Source organism: Trichosurus vulpecula, chromosome 8 (assembly GCF_011100635.1).
Source record: "Trichosurus vulpecula isolate mTriVul1 chromosome 8, mTriVul1.pri, whole genome shotgun sequence".
In the NCBI taxonomy this organism is placed as follows: Eukaryota; Metazoa; Chordata; class Mammalia; order Diprotodontia; family Phalangeridae; genus Trichosurus; species Trichosurus vulpecula.
In genome coordinates, this window is record NC_050580.1 from 203,387,465 (window position 1) to 203,404,580 (window position 17,116).

At 46.1% G+C, this 17,116-nt stretch overlaps 1 protein-coding gene across 1 annotated transcript in view; it reads right to left on the reverse strand.

Moving 5' to 3' along the window:
* The window catches only part of VSX2 (visual system homeobox 2), a 29,246-nt gene extending 12,394 nt beyond the window's left edge, over positions 1-16,852 (reverse strand). The window contains exons 1-3 of the mRNA XM_036734294.1: positions 16,483-16,852; positions 14,622-14,706; positions 9,907-10,030 (exon numbers count right to left, since the gene is read on the reverse strand). Coding sequence (XP_036590189.1) covers positions 9,907-10,030; positions 14,622-14,706; positions 16,483-16,852 — 579 coding nt within the window. The remainder of the gene's footprint in view (positions 1-9,906; positions 10,031-14,621; positions 14,707-16,482) is intronic.
* Between the last annotated feature and the right edge of the window lie 264 nt (positions 16,853-17,116).

Genomic DNA, 17,116 nt, shown 5'->3' on the forward strand with positions numbered 1-17,116 from the left:
CTGTCACAATGGAAATTCATTTCCCATCCCCTAGACTTTATAACCGGCAGGAGCTCTCAGGATTACAGATCCTGGACTTTTTTTAAGGAGATAAAAGACCTGGGAAATGTGACTGTGGCTGACAAGGGACCCCAGGATTTCTGATATCCTGATTAAGATTGTGTGTTCAGCTCTCCCCAGACCCCAGACCCAGAGATATGGAGAAGTGTGAAGGGCATCCTTCCCCTGGCACACACAAAAAGACTTAATAAGAAGGAGGAAATAAGAGTCAGTCCAACAGGGGTACAGTTGGCCTCTATGCTATCCTTAACACTTGTAGCCGCATCACAGTTAGGGACCCGTAGCAAAGATCCAGGCCTTAGATGTACCTTAACACATTAGCCCTCAAGAGATTCAGATCTAGCCGGCCTGCTAAGTTCTGGCCAGTTATACCCCTCTCATTCTGAGGCCAATTCTGGAAGCTGGCTCTGCCACCATCACAATCAGGGAGTCCTCTGATTACCCTCTATTCAGGGTTATTGTTAGTCTTAACAGTGACAGCTCTTTCTATGAGGTATATAAAAAGGAGATGAAGGAAGATGAGAACCATAAAAGGTGAGACCCGGGCTGCATAGCTAATCACAGCGTTTTCTTCTGATAAAGGTCAGGGACTTTTAGAACTAGCTGGCACCTTACAGATCATATAATCCGACCCCCTCGCTTTGTGGCTGAGAACCCTATGTCAGTTGACTTGTTCCATTTCTTACAGCTAGTTAGTGGCAGGGCTAGGAGTCAAGGCTAGGTCTCCTAATGTGCAATCCAGTGATACCACAGTGCTTCCTCATTCCAAAGGTGGGAACCTCTAAGAGTGGCTCCCCTCACACCCCCAAAACTCCACCCCAGCTTAGACAAACACACACACACACACACACACACACACACACACACGCAAACACGTCTCTAAATATTGGGTAGGTTCAGAAACTCCTCCCTTTCACTCTGGGTAATCCTACCATACCCGTTGCCCCCATTCAAATAGAAAGATGTTAAGTAACTAAGAAAAGATTTGACCTTTCTTTAATTAATCTCTTTCTCTGAGCCCAGCTTAGAGTTAAAACTAGGCTTGGCTTCAAACCCTGGGTAGCCTTAGACCCCAAAATATCCCTTATCTTTCAATCTCAGCAGAGCTTTCCTGGGACACTTTGTAGAAACAGGGCTGGGCTAAGGCTCAGATAACTCAATGGTTAGCATCTACATAGGTTATTTCATTGGATCATCACAACAACCCTGGGAGGGAGGGGCTATTACTAGCCCCATTTTACAGAAGAGGAAACTGCCTTGCCCAGGAACACTCAGATAGTAAGTGTCTGAGACAGGATTTGAACTCGGATCTTCCTGTCTCCAGGTCCAGCACTCAATCCGCCGTGCCACCGATAAGGGAACAGCTAGTAAGATAATGTCTGTCGTGTAACAGGCACGGAGTAAGTGAATCTGGAGTCTGAAGACGTCGGTCCAAATCTCCGGACCTCCAATGAGAGGGATTTCAAAGGTCCCTTCCCAGCTCACACTCTGTGGATAAATCCTGTTCTACCCTTTAGACCTTCCCATCATTGCCCCTTACCCAGTCTCCTCCCCTTCCATTTCCCCGTCACCCAGACTGAAGAGCTAGATGTAGAAGACAGTAGTGATCATACCTACCAGGCTCCCAAAAGTCCCTTCTAGGAGGTTCTGGAGCCCTCTGCCTGCCCCAGGAGGGAGCAAGGTCTCCTTCAAGGTCTCCCGGCTCTGCTCCCTGGTCCGATCGTTAGAGAGTTATTGTGTAGTCATGTCCGACTCTCCGTGACCCCATTTGGGATTTTCTTGGCAAAGACACTGGAGTGATTTGCCATGTCCTTCTCCGGCTCATTTTCCAGATGAGGAAACTGAGGCCAACAGAGGTAAGTGACTTGCCCAGGGTCACACAGCTAGAAAGTGTCTGAGGTCAAATTTGAACTCAGATCTTCTGACTCCAGGCTCACCACCGAGCTTCCCGCCCTTTAGAGGATCAGTAAGGAATGAGTACATCAGTCTAGTCTCAGCTTCTCCATGCAGGGGGTGCACAGTAGCTGACCCTGGGCTTGATAATTATTTATCAGGCTGGCGGAGCCTTAAACCATTTTATCCAGGGCTGCTGCTTATACTGCTTCCCTAGTCATCCCTCCACACTAATAATGAGTCACCACTGATCTCTGATTAGAGATGCAGGCGTTCAAGGACTCTGGAATGTCATGGAGATTACTCTGGCAGGATCCGCTAGGTCTTGAGAAACCCCTCTGTTGAGGTGGATGTGGCTTTTAACCACACAGTCCATCTCTGGTGCCCTTTAACAAATGGCTTCCCCCACCCTCTCGATGGGCTGAGTTAAATGGCAGGAGATCCACTCTGCTCCAAGCCCTTATTCAGCTACAATAGAAAGCAGGAAGGCAAAACCCCATTCCCTCCCTCTCTCCTTCTCAATCCCTCTGGCGCCTCTCACATCCTAACTGATCTCTGGTCTCTCATCTCCCACCTAACCCTCATTTCAAATCCCAGCCTTCTCATTAAAAAACAAAACAAAACAAAAAACCTCTTTCATATTCCCCTCCTATGCCAATAACTTTCTGCAAAAATCCCCAAAGCTTTTTGAAATCTTGTGTTAGTCTTTATAACATCCCAGAGAGTTGGGTTAGATGTTGCATGATCCTTCCTCTTTCAAAACTCAGAAAAAATGAATGAGTTACTGAAGCCCCTGACTATTATCCAGACTCCTGGCCACAGCTCACTCAAGAGCTGGATTTTCCCGTGATTACCTATCTCAGAGAAGCACGGCATGAGACTGGTGGTCCTTGTTCTCCCCTATGTAAAAATGCTCTTAACTTCTTAGCACGCCAGGGAAATAGAGGATGAAATTTGAACTCAAGCGTGTCACAGTGAGCTAAAGTCACTGTGTTGTATAATCACTTATATTCTAAGGGTTAAAGAAAATCTTAGCTCAACTCAAACAGCTGCACGAGTCTCCCTCTCCCCTCTTCCCCTCAACTCCACGTGACTCCCTGGTTTGGGAAAGAATTCATATGGAGAGGATAACAATGCCAGGCCCTGAGTTAGGAAGACCCATCTGCCTGAATTCAAATCTGACCTCAGATATTTACTAGCTGTGTGACCTTGGTCAAGTCACTTAACCCCGTTTGCCTCAGTTTCCTCATCTGTAAAATGAGCTGGAGAAGGAAATGATGAACCGTTCCAGCATCTCTGCCAAGAAAGCCTCAAATGGGTCTGAAGATTTGGGCATGATTGATATGACTGAACAACAATGAAGGCCCCAAACTCACTCCCTACCATCTCTGAAATCCTCCCATTCAAGGGCTGGCAAGCCCTCCTTGTCTAACCACATGTAGTAATAATAGCGTTTACAGAATAAGGTTTGCAGAATGCTTTACAACTGTGATATCATTTGATCCTTACAAGTCATTTTTTTCAGATGAGGAAGCTGATATATGCAGAGAGCTCAGGTGACTTGCTCAAGGTCACACTGCTAGTAAGTGTCTAAGTATGAATTTGAATTCAGGTCTCCCTGACGCTAGGCCCAGGACTCTGTGCCACCTAGCTGCACTTTTAGTATGGCTTTTAGTCCTAGGAGAGGAGAGGGCCATTTTTACATTCAGGAGAATTCACCTAACTCAAGTTCTAGAGCATTATCCTAGCCATCCCAAACATTTATTTAGGGCACTGTCCCAGATACTAGTGCGACAGTCAGCCAACTGTCTACTATATTCAAGTGCTATAGAAGGAGAGGCTATATGTGATTGGTGGGAGGTGGGAGGCAGGCACTCAAACCCCATATCAGTGTAGGTTTATGCCCTGATGTCACCAATGCCACCACTACAAAATAGGGTAGCCGAGCTTCATAGTACAGAGTCCCTGCTGTCCATCAAACCCCATCCCCACCACTGTGATCATGATGCCTGGAGTGCAACAGGACAGACACACTCCTTCCATCCTCCATGAGTTCAGTATCTGGCTCGCCATCTTTTTCTCTTCCCCAACTTCTGTCTTCTTACTATCGGACTTTAAGATACACACTGATACTCTCTCAAACACCCGACCTCCCAATTCTTCGATTCACTTATTTCCCAGGACCCACTCCTCTATCTTACCACAGCTACATATGATGGCACACTTAGACCTTAACCATCACCCACAAGTGTTCTACATCCATGATGATGACCTCTCAAATTCCTTTATTTGATTATCATCTTTTCTTCTCTCCCTCGTCCTTGCGAGTCCAAACCCTGTTCTTCATCGTCACCTTAGTTCTTTCACAGACCATCATCCCTGCACTGGCCACGGTCTCTTCCCTTCCCCATCTTGACCCCTTGGTGAACCAGTTCAGTTCTACATTGTCCTCTAATCCATTTAAATCTTCCTCTTCTACTCTGTTCCTCATCTCACATCACTCAGATACCTTCTGCCAATATCTCTTCAGTCCCTCCATGTCTACCAGCTGTTTCTCTACTATCTATAAATATGCCAGTGTCTTCCCATCCTCCAAAAAGTCTAGTCTCCAATCTCTAATTACCTGTATCTCAAAGACATCTTAATCTCCGCATGTCCTGACTAAACTCACTATCATTTCCTCTCCCATCCTCCCCTCTTCCTAACTTCCCTATTACCATCTAGGGTACCACCATCTTCCCAGGCAGTCATGGTTACAACCTAGGTCTCATCCTTGAATGTTTTCTCTTTGTCACTACCTCCCCCCGCCCTGCCATATTCGACTAGTTGTCAAGTCTTATCCTTTTGACCCATGTTATACCTCTTCTTTCCTGACACTGCCATCTCCCTAGTGTAGGACCCCACCTCCTCATGCCTGGACTATTGCAATAATGTTCTACTTGGTCTCTCTGCCTCTTCTTTCCCTACACCAATAAATCCTCCCTTCAGCTGTGAAATTGATCTTCCTAAAGGTGGGTCTGACCATATCTGTCCCACTCCCCATTCAATAAACACCAGCAGCTCTTTGTTACCTCTAGGATAAAATATAAAATTCTTATTTGACTCTTAAAGCCCTTCCTAACCTGGCCTCTTCCTATTTTTCCAGTTTTCCTATAGCTTACTCCGTTTCACTGGCTCTGTGATCCTCAGAATTAGGGTTAGTCCTGGCCCTTGGTATAGAGTATCTTATTTCCAGTGAGTACTTAATGAATATTAGCTGAATTGAATTGACTCCAAGGGTTATTTTTCAGACTACCTCATTTCCCTGGAGCTGCTACAGCTAAGGAGTGTAGCTGGTAAATGTTGGGAGTAAGCCCACAAAACACTCCATCTTTGAGCATTTTCACTGGTTATCCCCCGTACCTAGGATCCACTCTCCTCAGCTCTACCTTCTAATTTCCCAGGCTTCCTTCAAGTTTCAGATTAAGTTTCCTCTTGTACAAGAAATCTTTCCCGATCCTCCTTAATGCTAGTGCCTTTTCTCTGAGACTCCCTCCAATTTATCCAATCTATAGTTTGTTTGTACATCGTTATATAACCTTACTCACAAAGTCTATTGGTATGGTACTGTCTTCTCATTGGTGGAGATGCATGAATGCCCTGCCCTACATGAAGGCGAGTCAGGGTGAAGTTGACCAAAGAAGACCGAGGAAAGAGCTTCAGTCTTCTCAAGTTTTCCTTGAGTCTTCTCTCATGCTCTGACCCTCATGAAGAGTGGGATGGTCATCTCCACCAATGAGGAGGCAGTCCTATACCAATGAGCTTTGGAATTGGGCTTACAGTTTGCATATTGACCCCATTAGACTTTGAGGTCTCTGAATGGAGAGACTTTTTTTTTGCCTTTTTTCTTTTTGTATCCCTAGCATTTAGCACAATGCCTGATACATAGTAGATACTTAAATTCTAATTATCTGATAATAGCCAAGGTTATATGATCCGACTACAGGTATGTATGAGGCCAATGCCAGACAAACAAACAAACGAAAAACCCAAAACCAGTTGACCAGGCTTTAGGAATCAACTCTTCCATGAAGCCTTTCCTGATTCCTCCCCCCAGCTGAAAGGAAACTCTACCTCTTCAAATTTCTTTTTTTTTCCTTTTGGAATTTCTTTATGGAGACTTCTCCTTTGCCCTCAATCACATTCTAGCCTGTATCATACTTAGTTGAGTATTTGTTTTATCCTTCCTATCAGACAGTAGACTCCCTGAGGACAAGAATGATGTAATTTTCCATCTTTATATGCCTAGTCCCCACTTGTATTGGATCAGACGGGTCATTCAAGTGGCAAAGGGAAGGAACAGCAACTGAGAGTTGTTTGTAACCTTTCCTCAAATCCTTGAGCTCAGGACTTCCTCAAGTCTCCCCTGCAGCCTCTAAGATTTTAGAGTCATCTATGCAATGAGCAAGTTGCTAACCCACAGATCAGTGGTACCAAACAGAGACTCTGAGCAGCAATCACAGGAACCTGTCAATCATCCCTATAAACCTGTATGATTCACTCTCAAATAACGCTTCTCCCTGACAGAAAAGTCAAGCTGTGTATGGTAGCAAGAAGTGAGCTGGCAATGGCACACTGGTAAATGCTTAACGATTGGCTCTCCAGAAGAAAAAAAATGTACACAAAACACACTTTTTAGTTTAATCTGCATAATTAACATTTTATAACTTTCATAAGTCTAAATAACACTTTCATAAATCTAAGTAATCAACAAAACAAGAACTCAAGCCCTAATCTGTAACATGGGCTGATTTATGAGTAAACGTTCACACTGAAAATTTCATACAGAAAATTTAACAATAAGCTTTCGAAAGCCACCAGAGCTGACTCCAGCACACACCCCTGAGGGACCATCTCTCTCCCTATACATCTTACCTCTGGAAACAACATGGTCCTTTTTGGTAATTCTCTCCTCATTTTTAGGTGACAGCTTTAAAGAAATTGACCTACCTTACTTAGTTCTTATCACCTCCTCTAGCTACCTGTATGAGGCAGGGGATAAAATTATTTTTAAAATAAAATATAATCGGGAAAGCTAGGTGGCACAGGGTACCGGCTCTGGAGTCAGGAGGACCTGAGTTCAAATCCAGCCTCAGACACTTGACGCACTTACTAGCTGTGTGACCTTGGGCAAGTCACTTAACCCCAATTGCCCTGCCTTCCCCCCTCCAAAATAAAATAAAATATAATTAGGAGACTAATAATAATAGTAGTAGCATTTACAGGATGCTTTAAGATTTGCAGAGTGCTTTACAAATATTATCTCATTTTCTCCTCACAACCATCTTGGGAAATTAGTGCTATTATTATAATACCCATTTTACAGATGAGAAAACTGAGACAGACAAAGGTTGAGTGACATGCCCAAGGTCACACAGCTCATGAGTGTCTGAGGTCGGATTTGAACCCAGGCTTCTCCTGACTCCAAATCCTGCTCTCTGTTTGCCATGTCACATAAATGAAAATTTGATCTACAGAGAATGACTCCTAGAGAAGTCATTTGTTTCCAAGTTGGGACCTGGCCATACCGAACAACGGGCGCAGGAACAAAACATCACAATGGCAGTCCCTTGGGAGTAGCCACTAAATCACTATGGAGACAATTGGGAGGATAAGGGTCGTTTCCATTCAAGGTTGAAATCCATCCAAGGCAACTCCAAGACTGCTAGAAATGCAAATACACACGCCATCTATCCCTTTCATTGATACTTCACCTGGAGTGAGGGTAGGGGGTGGAATGGAGGGAATGGGGCATGATCTGATTCTTTATCCAGGGAATTATCAGGCACTACATCTGCACCCTACCCCCATTTGTACTCCACCCCCAACTAGGGTGGATTTTGTACTGTAGGGGAACCCCGCATCCATACTAACAGGATCCCTATTCCATCCATGCTAAAGGGATCCCTATTCCATCCCTGCTAAAGGGATCTCTATTCCATCAAGGCTAAAGGGATCTCCATTCCATCCATGCTAAAGGGATCCCTATTCCATCCATGCTAAAGGGATCTCTATTCCATCCATGCTAAAGGGATCCCTATTCCATCCATGCTAAAGGAATCTCTATTCCATCCATGCTTAATAGATTCCTATTCCATCAATGCTAAAGGGATCTCTATTCCATCAATGCTAAAGGGACCTCTATTCCATCAAGGCTAAAGGGATCCCTATTCCATCCATGCTTAAGGGATCCCTATTCCATCAATGCTAAAGGGACCTCTATTCCATCAAGACTAAAGGGATCCCTATTCCATCCATGCTAAAGGGATCTCTGTTCCATCAAGGCTAAAGGGGTCACTATTTCAGCTTGGTCGGAATGGCCCAGAACATTTGGGTCCATATAGCTGCCTAAAAGAGGAACAGACACCAGGGCAGATGATCACCTCCAAGTTTCCTGAGTGGGAACAAGAAACCTGGAGAACCAGAAGCCTGGGCTGACTTGAGAGACAATGTGATGATCTGCCTGGCTGGGAGAGGCAGAAAAGAAACTTTTCCCTTTCTCAAAAGGATAGGAGCTGTAAGAAGGGGCAGGAGCACAGCTCTGTTCTCAGCAGGAGATTCAATAACCGTGAGATGAATTCCATGAGCCACAATTCCCAGCCCTTTTTCACCTGTGATCTAGCGCGCATCCAGTCAGTGTATCCTGTGGCTGTCACAGGCCACCAGGTAGGAATAGGGAAGGTCCCTGTCACCATAGATCATAAGTAGAGCCAAGAACCCACATGGATTTCTCCCTTCTCAAGTTACTCTTGCCATCTCTTTCACAAAATGTGTTTCTCGATGTCTATGAGTATTAGTCTTGCCTCCTCAACTATACTGTACGCTCTCAGAGAGCAGAGGTCATGTCTTTTATATCTCTTATATTCCCCACTGCACTTGCCACAATATATCACCAGTGTTTAAAAATGCTTGCTAGGGGCAACTAGGTGGCTTAGTGGATAGAGGACAGTCCCTGGAGTCAGGAGGACCCGAGTTCAAAACCATCCTCAGATGATTATTAACTGTGTAACCCTGGACAAGTCACTTAACCCCAATTGCCTCAAAAATCAAACCCAACCCAAACAACCAAAACCCAAAATAAAATGAATGCTTGGAAACTTTAATAAAATGTCCCTCAATGATAATGGTTCATATGAGGGCATCACCCATTGGGACCACATGTTCTTGCTGGTGAGCTTTCACCTTGCCCTGATCCAGGCCTTGAATGTCTCTTCCCAAACATATCTGTGCCATGCCATGCCATTACTCTTGAAGACCTCACTCCCCTCCCCAGTCCAAGTGTGTGTAAGCTTCCCCTATTAGAATGTCAGCTCCTTAAGGAAAAGGACTGCTTTTTCATTCATTCATTCATTTATTAAACCACTTGAAGTATGCAAACTACAGTATCTCATTTGACCCTCACCACAACCCTGTAAAGAAGGTGGAAAAATGGACGTGTTTCCATTTTACAGATGAGAAAACTGAGACTCAGAAAGGTAAGTGACCAGCTGAGGGCACACAGGTAGTATCTACTGTAGTACATTGGAAAGAGGCCTGGCTCTAGAATCAGGGCCTGAGTTCAGATTCCACTTCTGCCACTTACTAGCTTGGACAAGTCACAACCTCCCTGGGCCTCAGTTTCCTCATCCCTGAAATGAGAGAACTAAACTAATTTCCATCTCGGAGGTCTGAGTTTCTATGAGGTGGGCTTGCCAACGCAAGCCCTGTGTGCTATCCACTATGCAAGCCACCTGGCTTCCTAAGACATTCATCGACCAATTACATCCATATTGACCACCTTGGATGTGGATACAGAAAGCAAAGAGGGAGTTCTGGGAGTAGAAGATGGGAAAATGCGAACAAGCCCTGCATCCTGACCCTGAGGAATGGGTACATTATAGGGAAGGAAGGGACGAGGTCTGGGAGGTGGGTTACCTGTATTCTGTCTTCAGGAAGCTCTGTTTTCATGGCCAGCATCTCCCTGGCGTAGACATCTGGGTAGTGGGCTTCATTGAATGCCTTTTCTAGCTCCTCCAGTTGATAGGATGTAAAGATCGTCCTGAGAGAGACAAAACTTATTGACGATTATGGAAGCAGAGGAAACTATGATCTGTTATCAGTTGTCAATTAAACAGATGACCCCTCCCTTCCTGTTACTCCTCCCCCCACCAAAGGAACACAAAACAACTTCAGCAATAATATGATAATAATAATAGTGAGGATAACTAACATTTATGTAGAATTTTAAGTTAGACTGTCAACTCCCCTCTGGCTTCCCCTTTCCCCCTACAAAGGAACACAAAAGCAACTTTAGTAATAAAGCTAATAACACATAGCATTTATATGGTACTTTAAGTTAGGCTGATGACTCTCCCCAGCCCTTCCCCTCCCTCTTACCTCACACAAAGGAACACGAAAGCACCATCAGTAATAACAATAATTATGAAAATAATAGCTAGAATTTATAGAGCACCTTAAGTTTTGCAAAGTGCTTCGCACATATTATCTCAATCTCACAGCAACCCTGTGAGGTAGGTGCTTGTATTATCCCCATTTTATGGATGGGGAAACTGAGGCAGACAGAAGTTAAATTACTTGCCTAGGGTCACAAGTTAATTAATGTCAGAGGAAAGATTTGAATTCATGTTTTCCTGACTCTAGTTCCAGCACTCATGTACTGTTCCACCTAGCTCCCCCTCAGAGGGGGATTGCCTTGCCTAGGGTTGGGGCCATCCAGCGTACATCTATTATAGTTCTGGATGGGTCCAATATAGCCTGGACCTTATAGTGATGCACCACTCTGAGGGATAAGGACTGGGCCCCTTCCGTTCCTTCTACCCAGAAAGAATTAATGTATAGAATTATGCACACACAGAAAGGCATGCAAACAGTTTATTTCTTTGATTAGACCCCAACATCTCCCTTCAGTATAGTGTGTGTTTTAGTTGAACCTGCCAATGACATTTCATTTAGAAGTCATTCTATGTTTGATCTAGAAAGGGTATCTTCAAGATGTGTAGCAGAGAGAATTCCTACATCCTACAGAAATGTTTTTCCAAAAAGTCCTCCACATGTTGAGGCAGGTGAATGAATCCATTAATCTATATCCCCTTATGGATATCAATCATTCATTCACTCAACAAGCATTTCCATCAATCCTTCCAAAGCTCAGAGGTTCCTTATATTCCCGCTGTAGCTACAACCCAAGAAATACATCCTGCAAAGTTTCTCACCTACTGTCTTCCCTCTCCTCTTACCCCAGTCAATTGTACCTTAAGGCATCAACCCTATAACATTATCTTCTTAACCTTCTCCTCTTCTTTCCCCTCACTGGGCTCCCTAAAATGTCAAATGGACAACACTGTACTACCAATTCCCCCACTACCTGAATCAGAGGGTATGCTACCTGAATCAGAGGGTATACTCCCCCCATATACTCCATCTCCCCTCTTTTCCAAGACAAACCACCTCCTGGAATTTCCATCCAGACTCTTCCACCACCCCAACATCCAATTCTTTGCAGCATCCTCAAGCACTCATAGTACAGATGGGGCATATTGTGATCTCCCAGGAAAGCACTTCAACCTGCTTTTGCCAGTCCAATGACAGGCACAACCTCGTCCTTCTCCAGGTACTGATATCAAGACTGTTTCCAGGTCACATTTACCTGGATACTGTTCAACCATGAAAACTGAAATCCAAGCTAGGCTTCAAAACTGTTTTAAAGATACTCTATAGCTGATCCTATTAGGATTCCATTGGATCACCATAGATCTTCTACAGGACCTTAAGAATGCTTAGAATTTCTCATGTTCTTCTCTTCAAACAAGGAAATAACATTAACCAAAGTGTCTCTCAAAAGGAAATCACAAATGTAGTATCTATTTTCAGTTCAATTCAGTAAGTACTTATTAATGGATATTACATGCAAGACAGTGGACAGTGGGCCAGGGATTGACTTAATATTGTTGGGGAATGGGATCAATAAGGAAAGGAAAAAAATCAGTTTATTTATTGTACAAAGTTCCTGGTTTGACCCTAAATTGTTCTTCCTGGCTTTGAAATGCTTAAGTAGAAAAAAAAAAGTAAATTCTTTGGCATTTTGAAAGTCTTCCCCTTTCTACTCTGATTCTCTTGACTGCCTGTTGTTCATAACTGGAGGGTCTCACCAATATAAATCACCCCAATCACAATTCCTTTTTGTAATTACTGAAATGGATAAGCACAGGTCATGCCATTTGGCCAAGGTCAAAGAGAGGATCAGAGGTAGATAGGGCTGTCCAAGAATCCTAACTCCCAGTCCATTTGGTTTTGGTTCATTACATTCAAGGCTAGTCTCCACTAACATTAATCCCAATTCTTCCTTTAGTCTGGACCCAAGTCCTGCTCCTGCCCAGTCTATAGTGATCCCAACCCCAGAAGTGAACTCAGATCCTATGTTTATAAAGTGGATCCTTGTCTCATTCAAAATCTGTAAAATAATTCAGTTTGCATTTTTAAAGAAATCGAAGAATCTTCTGGCATCTGAAGGAACCTGCGTTGGGAGGATCTAGCCCCTATATCTGGCTTTGATTGTTCCCTATCCATCCTGCCTCACCCCTAGTCAAGAGAGGTATCTGGTTTGAACCTGGATTATCTCCAACAGATAAAGATCTAACTGCCGCCCATTTTCTTTTGTTGAACATCCCTAAATCAGAGGAGCATGGGAAAATCTACTTCAATTAATAAAAAACAAAAGTGTCAGCAATTAGCAATCCTTCCCTGTTCTCTAATCTCCACTACCCCCAGGTCCCTATGCTTTTGAAATAACTTGCGGGGAAAGGGGAGGGGGAGGGGAAGAGGGAGGCAAGGGGGAAATCTTAAGGAAAATCGCATAATTGAAGTCCTCCAATGATAGGGAACCCACTACCTTCTGAGGGAGATCATTTCTGCACAGCTCTAATTGTGTAGTTTAATTTCCATGTTCATGAGTTTTTCAAAACATGTATAATGATGACCCATCTCAGAGCTCATAATTTTAAATCAGATTTCTTGGAATTTCTGTACTTTAAGACTAAGAAAAAAGGGCATGAAAGACTCCGTAATGATCTCCCACAAGACTCTCATTTTGATCTAGCTGGATCAAATATATGAGTGAGAAAGAGAGAAAGAAAGAGAAGGAAAAAGGAAGGAAGGGAGAGAGGGAGGAAGTGATGAAACTGCAATATAAGGAACATTACAGAGGCATCCAAGACTTTAAGGAATAAACTTTTTTTTTGAAAATGCTAAGATACTGGGTTCAGGAGCTTGCAAAACATTGATGGCATTTATCCAGCAATAGTTAGGTTTGACTCTGATCTAGGACCCTTACCTCTTTATCCCTCTCATCCTAAAGAGACACAGGAGTGGGAATAGGGAGGGAGTGTTAGGTGGGTAAGATCTTGGAGAAACTTGTAATTCTGACAGAAAACAGGAGCGGACTGGATTAGGACAGATTTAGAAAATGGTTTGGTTCTAAAGGAGAAGCCACTTGAAAGGAGCCGATATGGTCAATTTAGGGACAGACTCCAGGGTTATGTTCATTCAAGGGTCTATTAGAGAGGGTTCAGTTTAGGAATAACTTTTTAAGAAGAAATAGGAGTACCTTCTCCTACACGGCAGAGAGGTAAGGAATAATCACGACAAAATACTGTATGTATCAGGGTGGTTTATTTTATTTTTTCTTAATTTGTACCAAGTCGGGGTTAGTTTAGAGTAGATGGTAGCGGGGGATGGTTGTGGTATTAAGACAAAAGGCGTCTATAAAATGATTCTTTAAAAAGAGAGATGGGAATAGAAAGTAGAATTTCCAAAGGGCAAAAGATAAGGGGACAGTAGGATAGAGGTTAGAGACAGCATGAAAATGAAATCGAGTAGAAAGGGGAGAAAGGGATTGCTAGGATGAAGTGGAGAGGAAGAAAGAATGGAATCAGGAATAATCTAGAGGTGTAACGAGCAGCGGGAAGACAGGCATAGTGCTAAAGGTGATAAGGAGAGTGGAGAAGGAGGGAGAAAGAAAGAATTAAGGTTGAAAGGAGATTGGGAGGACAGAGGAGGAACATCCAGTGACGGGGTACGGTTAAAGGAAAAGATAGTACGCATCCTGGAAGACTACAAGCTGGGATACAGTCGCCTTACGGGTAGAAGGAAACCCCTGCTGTGTTGTGGTAGCTGGGAGGCAGAGGAAGGAGGTTCAGTTGAAAGCGGGAGTGGATTTGGAGGGAGCAGAGGAATTGGTGCACATCTGAGGAATATGCTGACGCACTGAAAACTAGGTGGCCGCTTTCCTCGTTTCCACTTTGTCTAGGACTCGGATTTATGCCAATTTCGTTTCGGATTAAAGAAAAAAGGAAAACATGGGAAGGGAATAGTTCCCACCATGGCCAGCCGCTCCTCATGCCCCTGAATCTGACCCGCACTCCTGAGGGTCAGAACACCATATTTCTCCCAACAAACCCAGACTGCTCCTCCTCTCCACTCACAGAGCCTTTGCCCAAGGAGCAGTGGTACAGACCTTGGGGTGAGGTTGAGGATAGACTAGGGACTGAGGGAAAAGAGAGCTAGAAAGTGGCTCCCACAGGGGTCTGGCCTGAGCCATAGACGTAGGTGACTAGCGAGCGAGTGGCCCTTACCTGTGTCTCCTCTTCTTGCGTTTCTTGGTCTGGTTTAAGGAAGATTTGGTCATTTTTCTGTCGCTGGAAGAAACATCTTCAGAATCTGAAAAGGCCAAGGAGGGACATGCAGCACTATGGGGAATCACGTTTCCTTGCTCTGGTTGAGCAGTGGTTGTTGGGTGGGGGTCAAACTTGGGCGCCCGAGGGCTACTGTCCACCTTGGAATCACCCCTGTCCCTACCGCTGTCCCCACCACTGTTTGAGGGCTGCGCCACATCCTCCCGTTCCCAACGCAGACTCTAAGAAAGATTTTTGTAGATTTGGTTGTGATAGAAAAGGGACGGAAAGATAGAAGCTCAGGGTGTCTTGAAAAGCTCGGAGGAGGGAGTGACATAGGGAGTAAAGGGAGAAGCAGGGGTGGGTGAGTAGGGAAAGAGGGCTTGTGCCCCGAGTCCCCGGGGACACCCAGAGGGAGCGCCCTGACACTGTGTCCTCCCCCTTCCCTCTTCAACACACACACACACACACACACACACACACACACACACACACACGCAGGAAAGTTGGACCAAAAGATCCAGGAGCCGCTGGCAAGAAAAGCTGGCTTGGACAGGTGGAAGAGGAGGGGAGAGAGGAGAGGAGAACAGGAATGGGCAGAAATCGGGGAAAGAGGGTCACCCTCCCAGGGTCACCTCTACCGGGAGGTGCGTTGAAGGCCCGACATTTTGTAGCAGGAAAAAAAGAAAGAAAACGAAAAATAAGAGAAAAAGCAAAGAGACTGGAGGGGAGACTAGAAATGAAAACTGGGGGTCTGCACCCCGCTTGTTGGAGGGGAGAGGAAGGAGAAGAACGGAAGGGGTGGGGAAGAGTAGCTGCGGCCAAGATTTGAGCAGAGCTGAGATGCATCACAGTCCAGGAGCCAGAAATGGTTCATTGAGAATAAATATATTAAACATATTAATTCATTAAGATATGGGTTGTTACCGAGGGTTAGATGCTATTCCCATTCAAGGGTTGGTTCGTTTGTTTGTTTGGAGGATGGAGGATGGAAGGAGGTGACATTTCTGGCCAGTTTTCGTTGGCTTTTATTTTTTCGAAAGAGATTTTTTTTGGTCATTTGAACTAACAGCAACAACCAAAAAAGGCAGGGTGCGATAGAGCGGAATAAGAACTTCGGACGCGGGCAGCCGGTCAGGGCTGCTGCGCTGGGGAGCCGCGGATTCTAGCAAAGCCTGCGGCGGCTTGGGCTCCGCAGTCCCCGGAGTGGCCGCGGCCGGGCCCGCTCCCCTATCGGAAAACGAATAGGACTCTCTCCCAGCCCGTCTCTCGTCCCCGGCCTGCCTGGCCCTCGGCGGCCAGGCTGCAGGGGACGTGGACGTGGAATGAACGGGGACTTCTGGGAGCTGCCCCAAGAGATCCGAGCTTCTCGCGCGTCTGCCTACGTCCCCCAGAAACACACAACGGGCTCTGGCACCCAGGGCCCCCTCTCTTTCTCCGGCCCTGCAGCCTAGGATGCCCCCCAGGTTCTCAACGAATGGCCGCGTCCCGGGCTGAGGGGGCCTATCCCGAGACCCCGAAAAATCGTGAAGCTGTTCCTACCGGCGGGCGGTTGGAGGGGAGCCAGACTGAGCCGAGGCGGACCGCCAGGGCGGGGGTCGGGTGGATTAAGGGTGGGAGATGATGGGAACCGGGATCCTTGGGATCCCCTGATAGAAGCGGGGGCTTTCTGTTCCCCCCAGCTTCGGCCACTTTGTGGGCCACTAACTTTTTTTCTCCTGTCTGTCCTGGGGAGGGACTCCAAGGGCGGGGAATGGGCAGCTCTCCAGGCTCTCCCCCTTTCCACCCAGCCACCATCCATCCCTTCTTGCTCGACTCCTACCTGAGCTGGCCGTCTGGCTGGTATCGAGCTGCCCCGAGGCTCTGCCCAAGGGCTGCAGGTGGACGTTCTGGGGGTCTGACAGGACTTCCAGGAAGGTTGGTTGCGTGTAGAAGCCTGGGAGCCCCCCTGTCCCCAGGAGCCCCATGCCCCCCACACCAGCCGGGCTGAGTACCGAGCGGGCGGTCAGCAGGTGCCCCGTAGGCAAGCTGTCCAGGGCGGCCCGCGGATGTGAGCTGGGTGGCTCCTTGTTCAAGCCCAGAATCTCCTGGATGCCGAAACCGGTGCACCTGGGCGGGTTCCCCCCCGAGTTACTCTTGGCCACAGTCTCGGCTTTGGGTTTGCTCAGCGCTTCCCCGGCTTTCCCTGTCATCTCCGGGTGCTTTGGAGGGGCAGAGCCCGAGCCGATTTTTCCTCCCCCCCACCCCCCTCCTCTCTCCCCTCCTCTTGAAGTTGGTCCCAGGTGCCCCCTCTGGTGTCTAATGCTCTGGAGCCCCAAGGAGATTCCCCTTTTATCCAACCAGGCAGCAGCCCAAGTGGGGTCAGAGCTGAGCAGCCAATCACTGGGGCCAGGAGCGATTAGGAATTCCAAAAAATTCCTACAGGCTACAGGCGGCAGGCGGCACAGAGGGCCCCA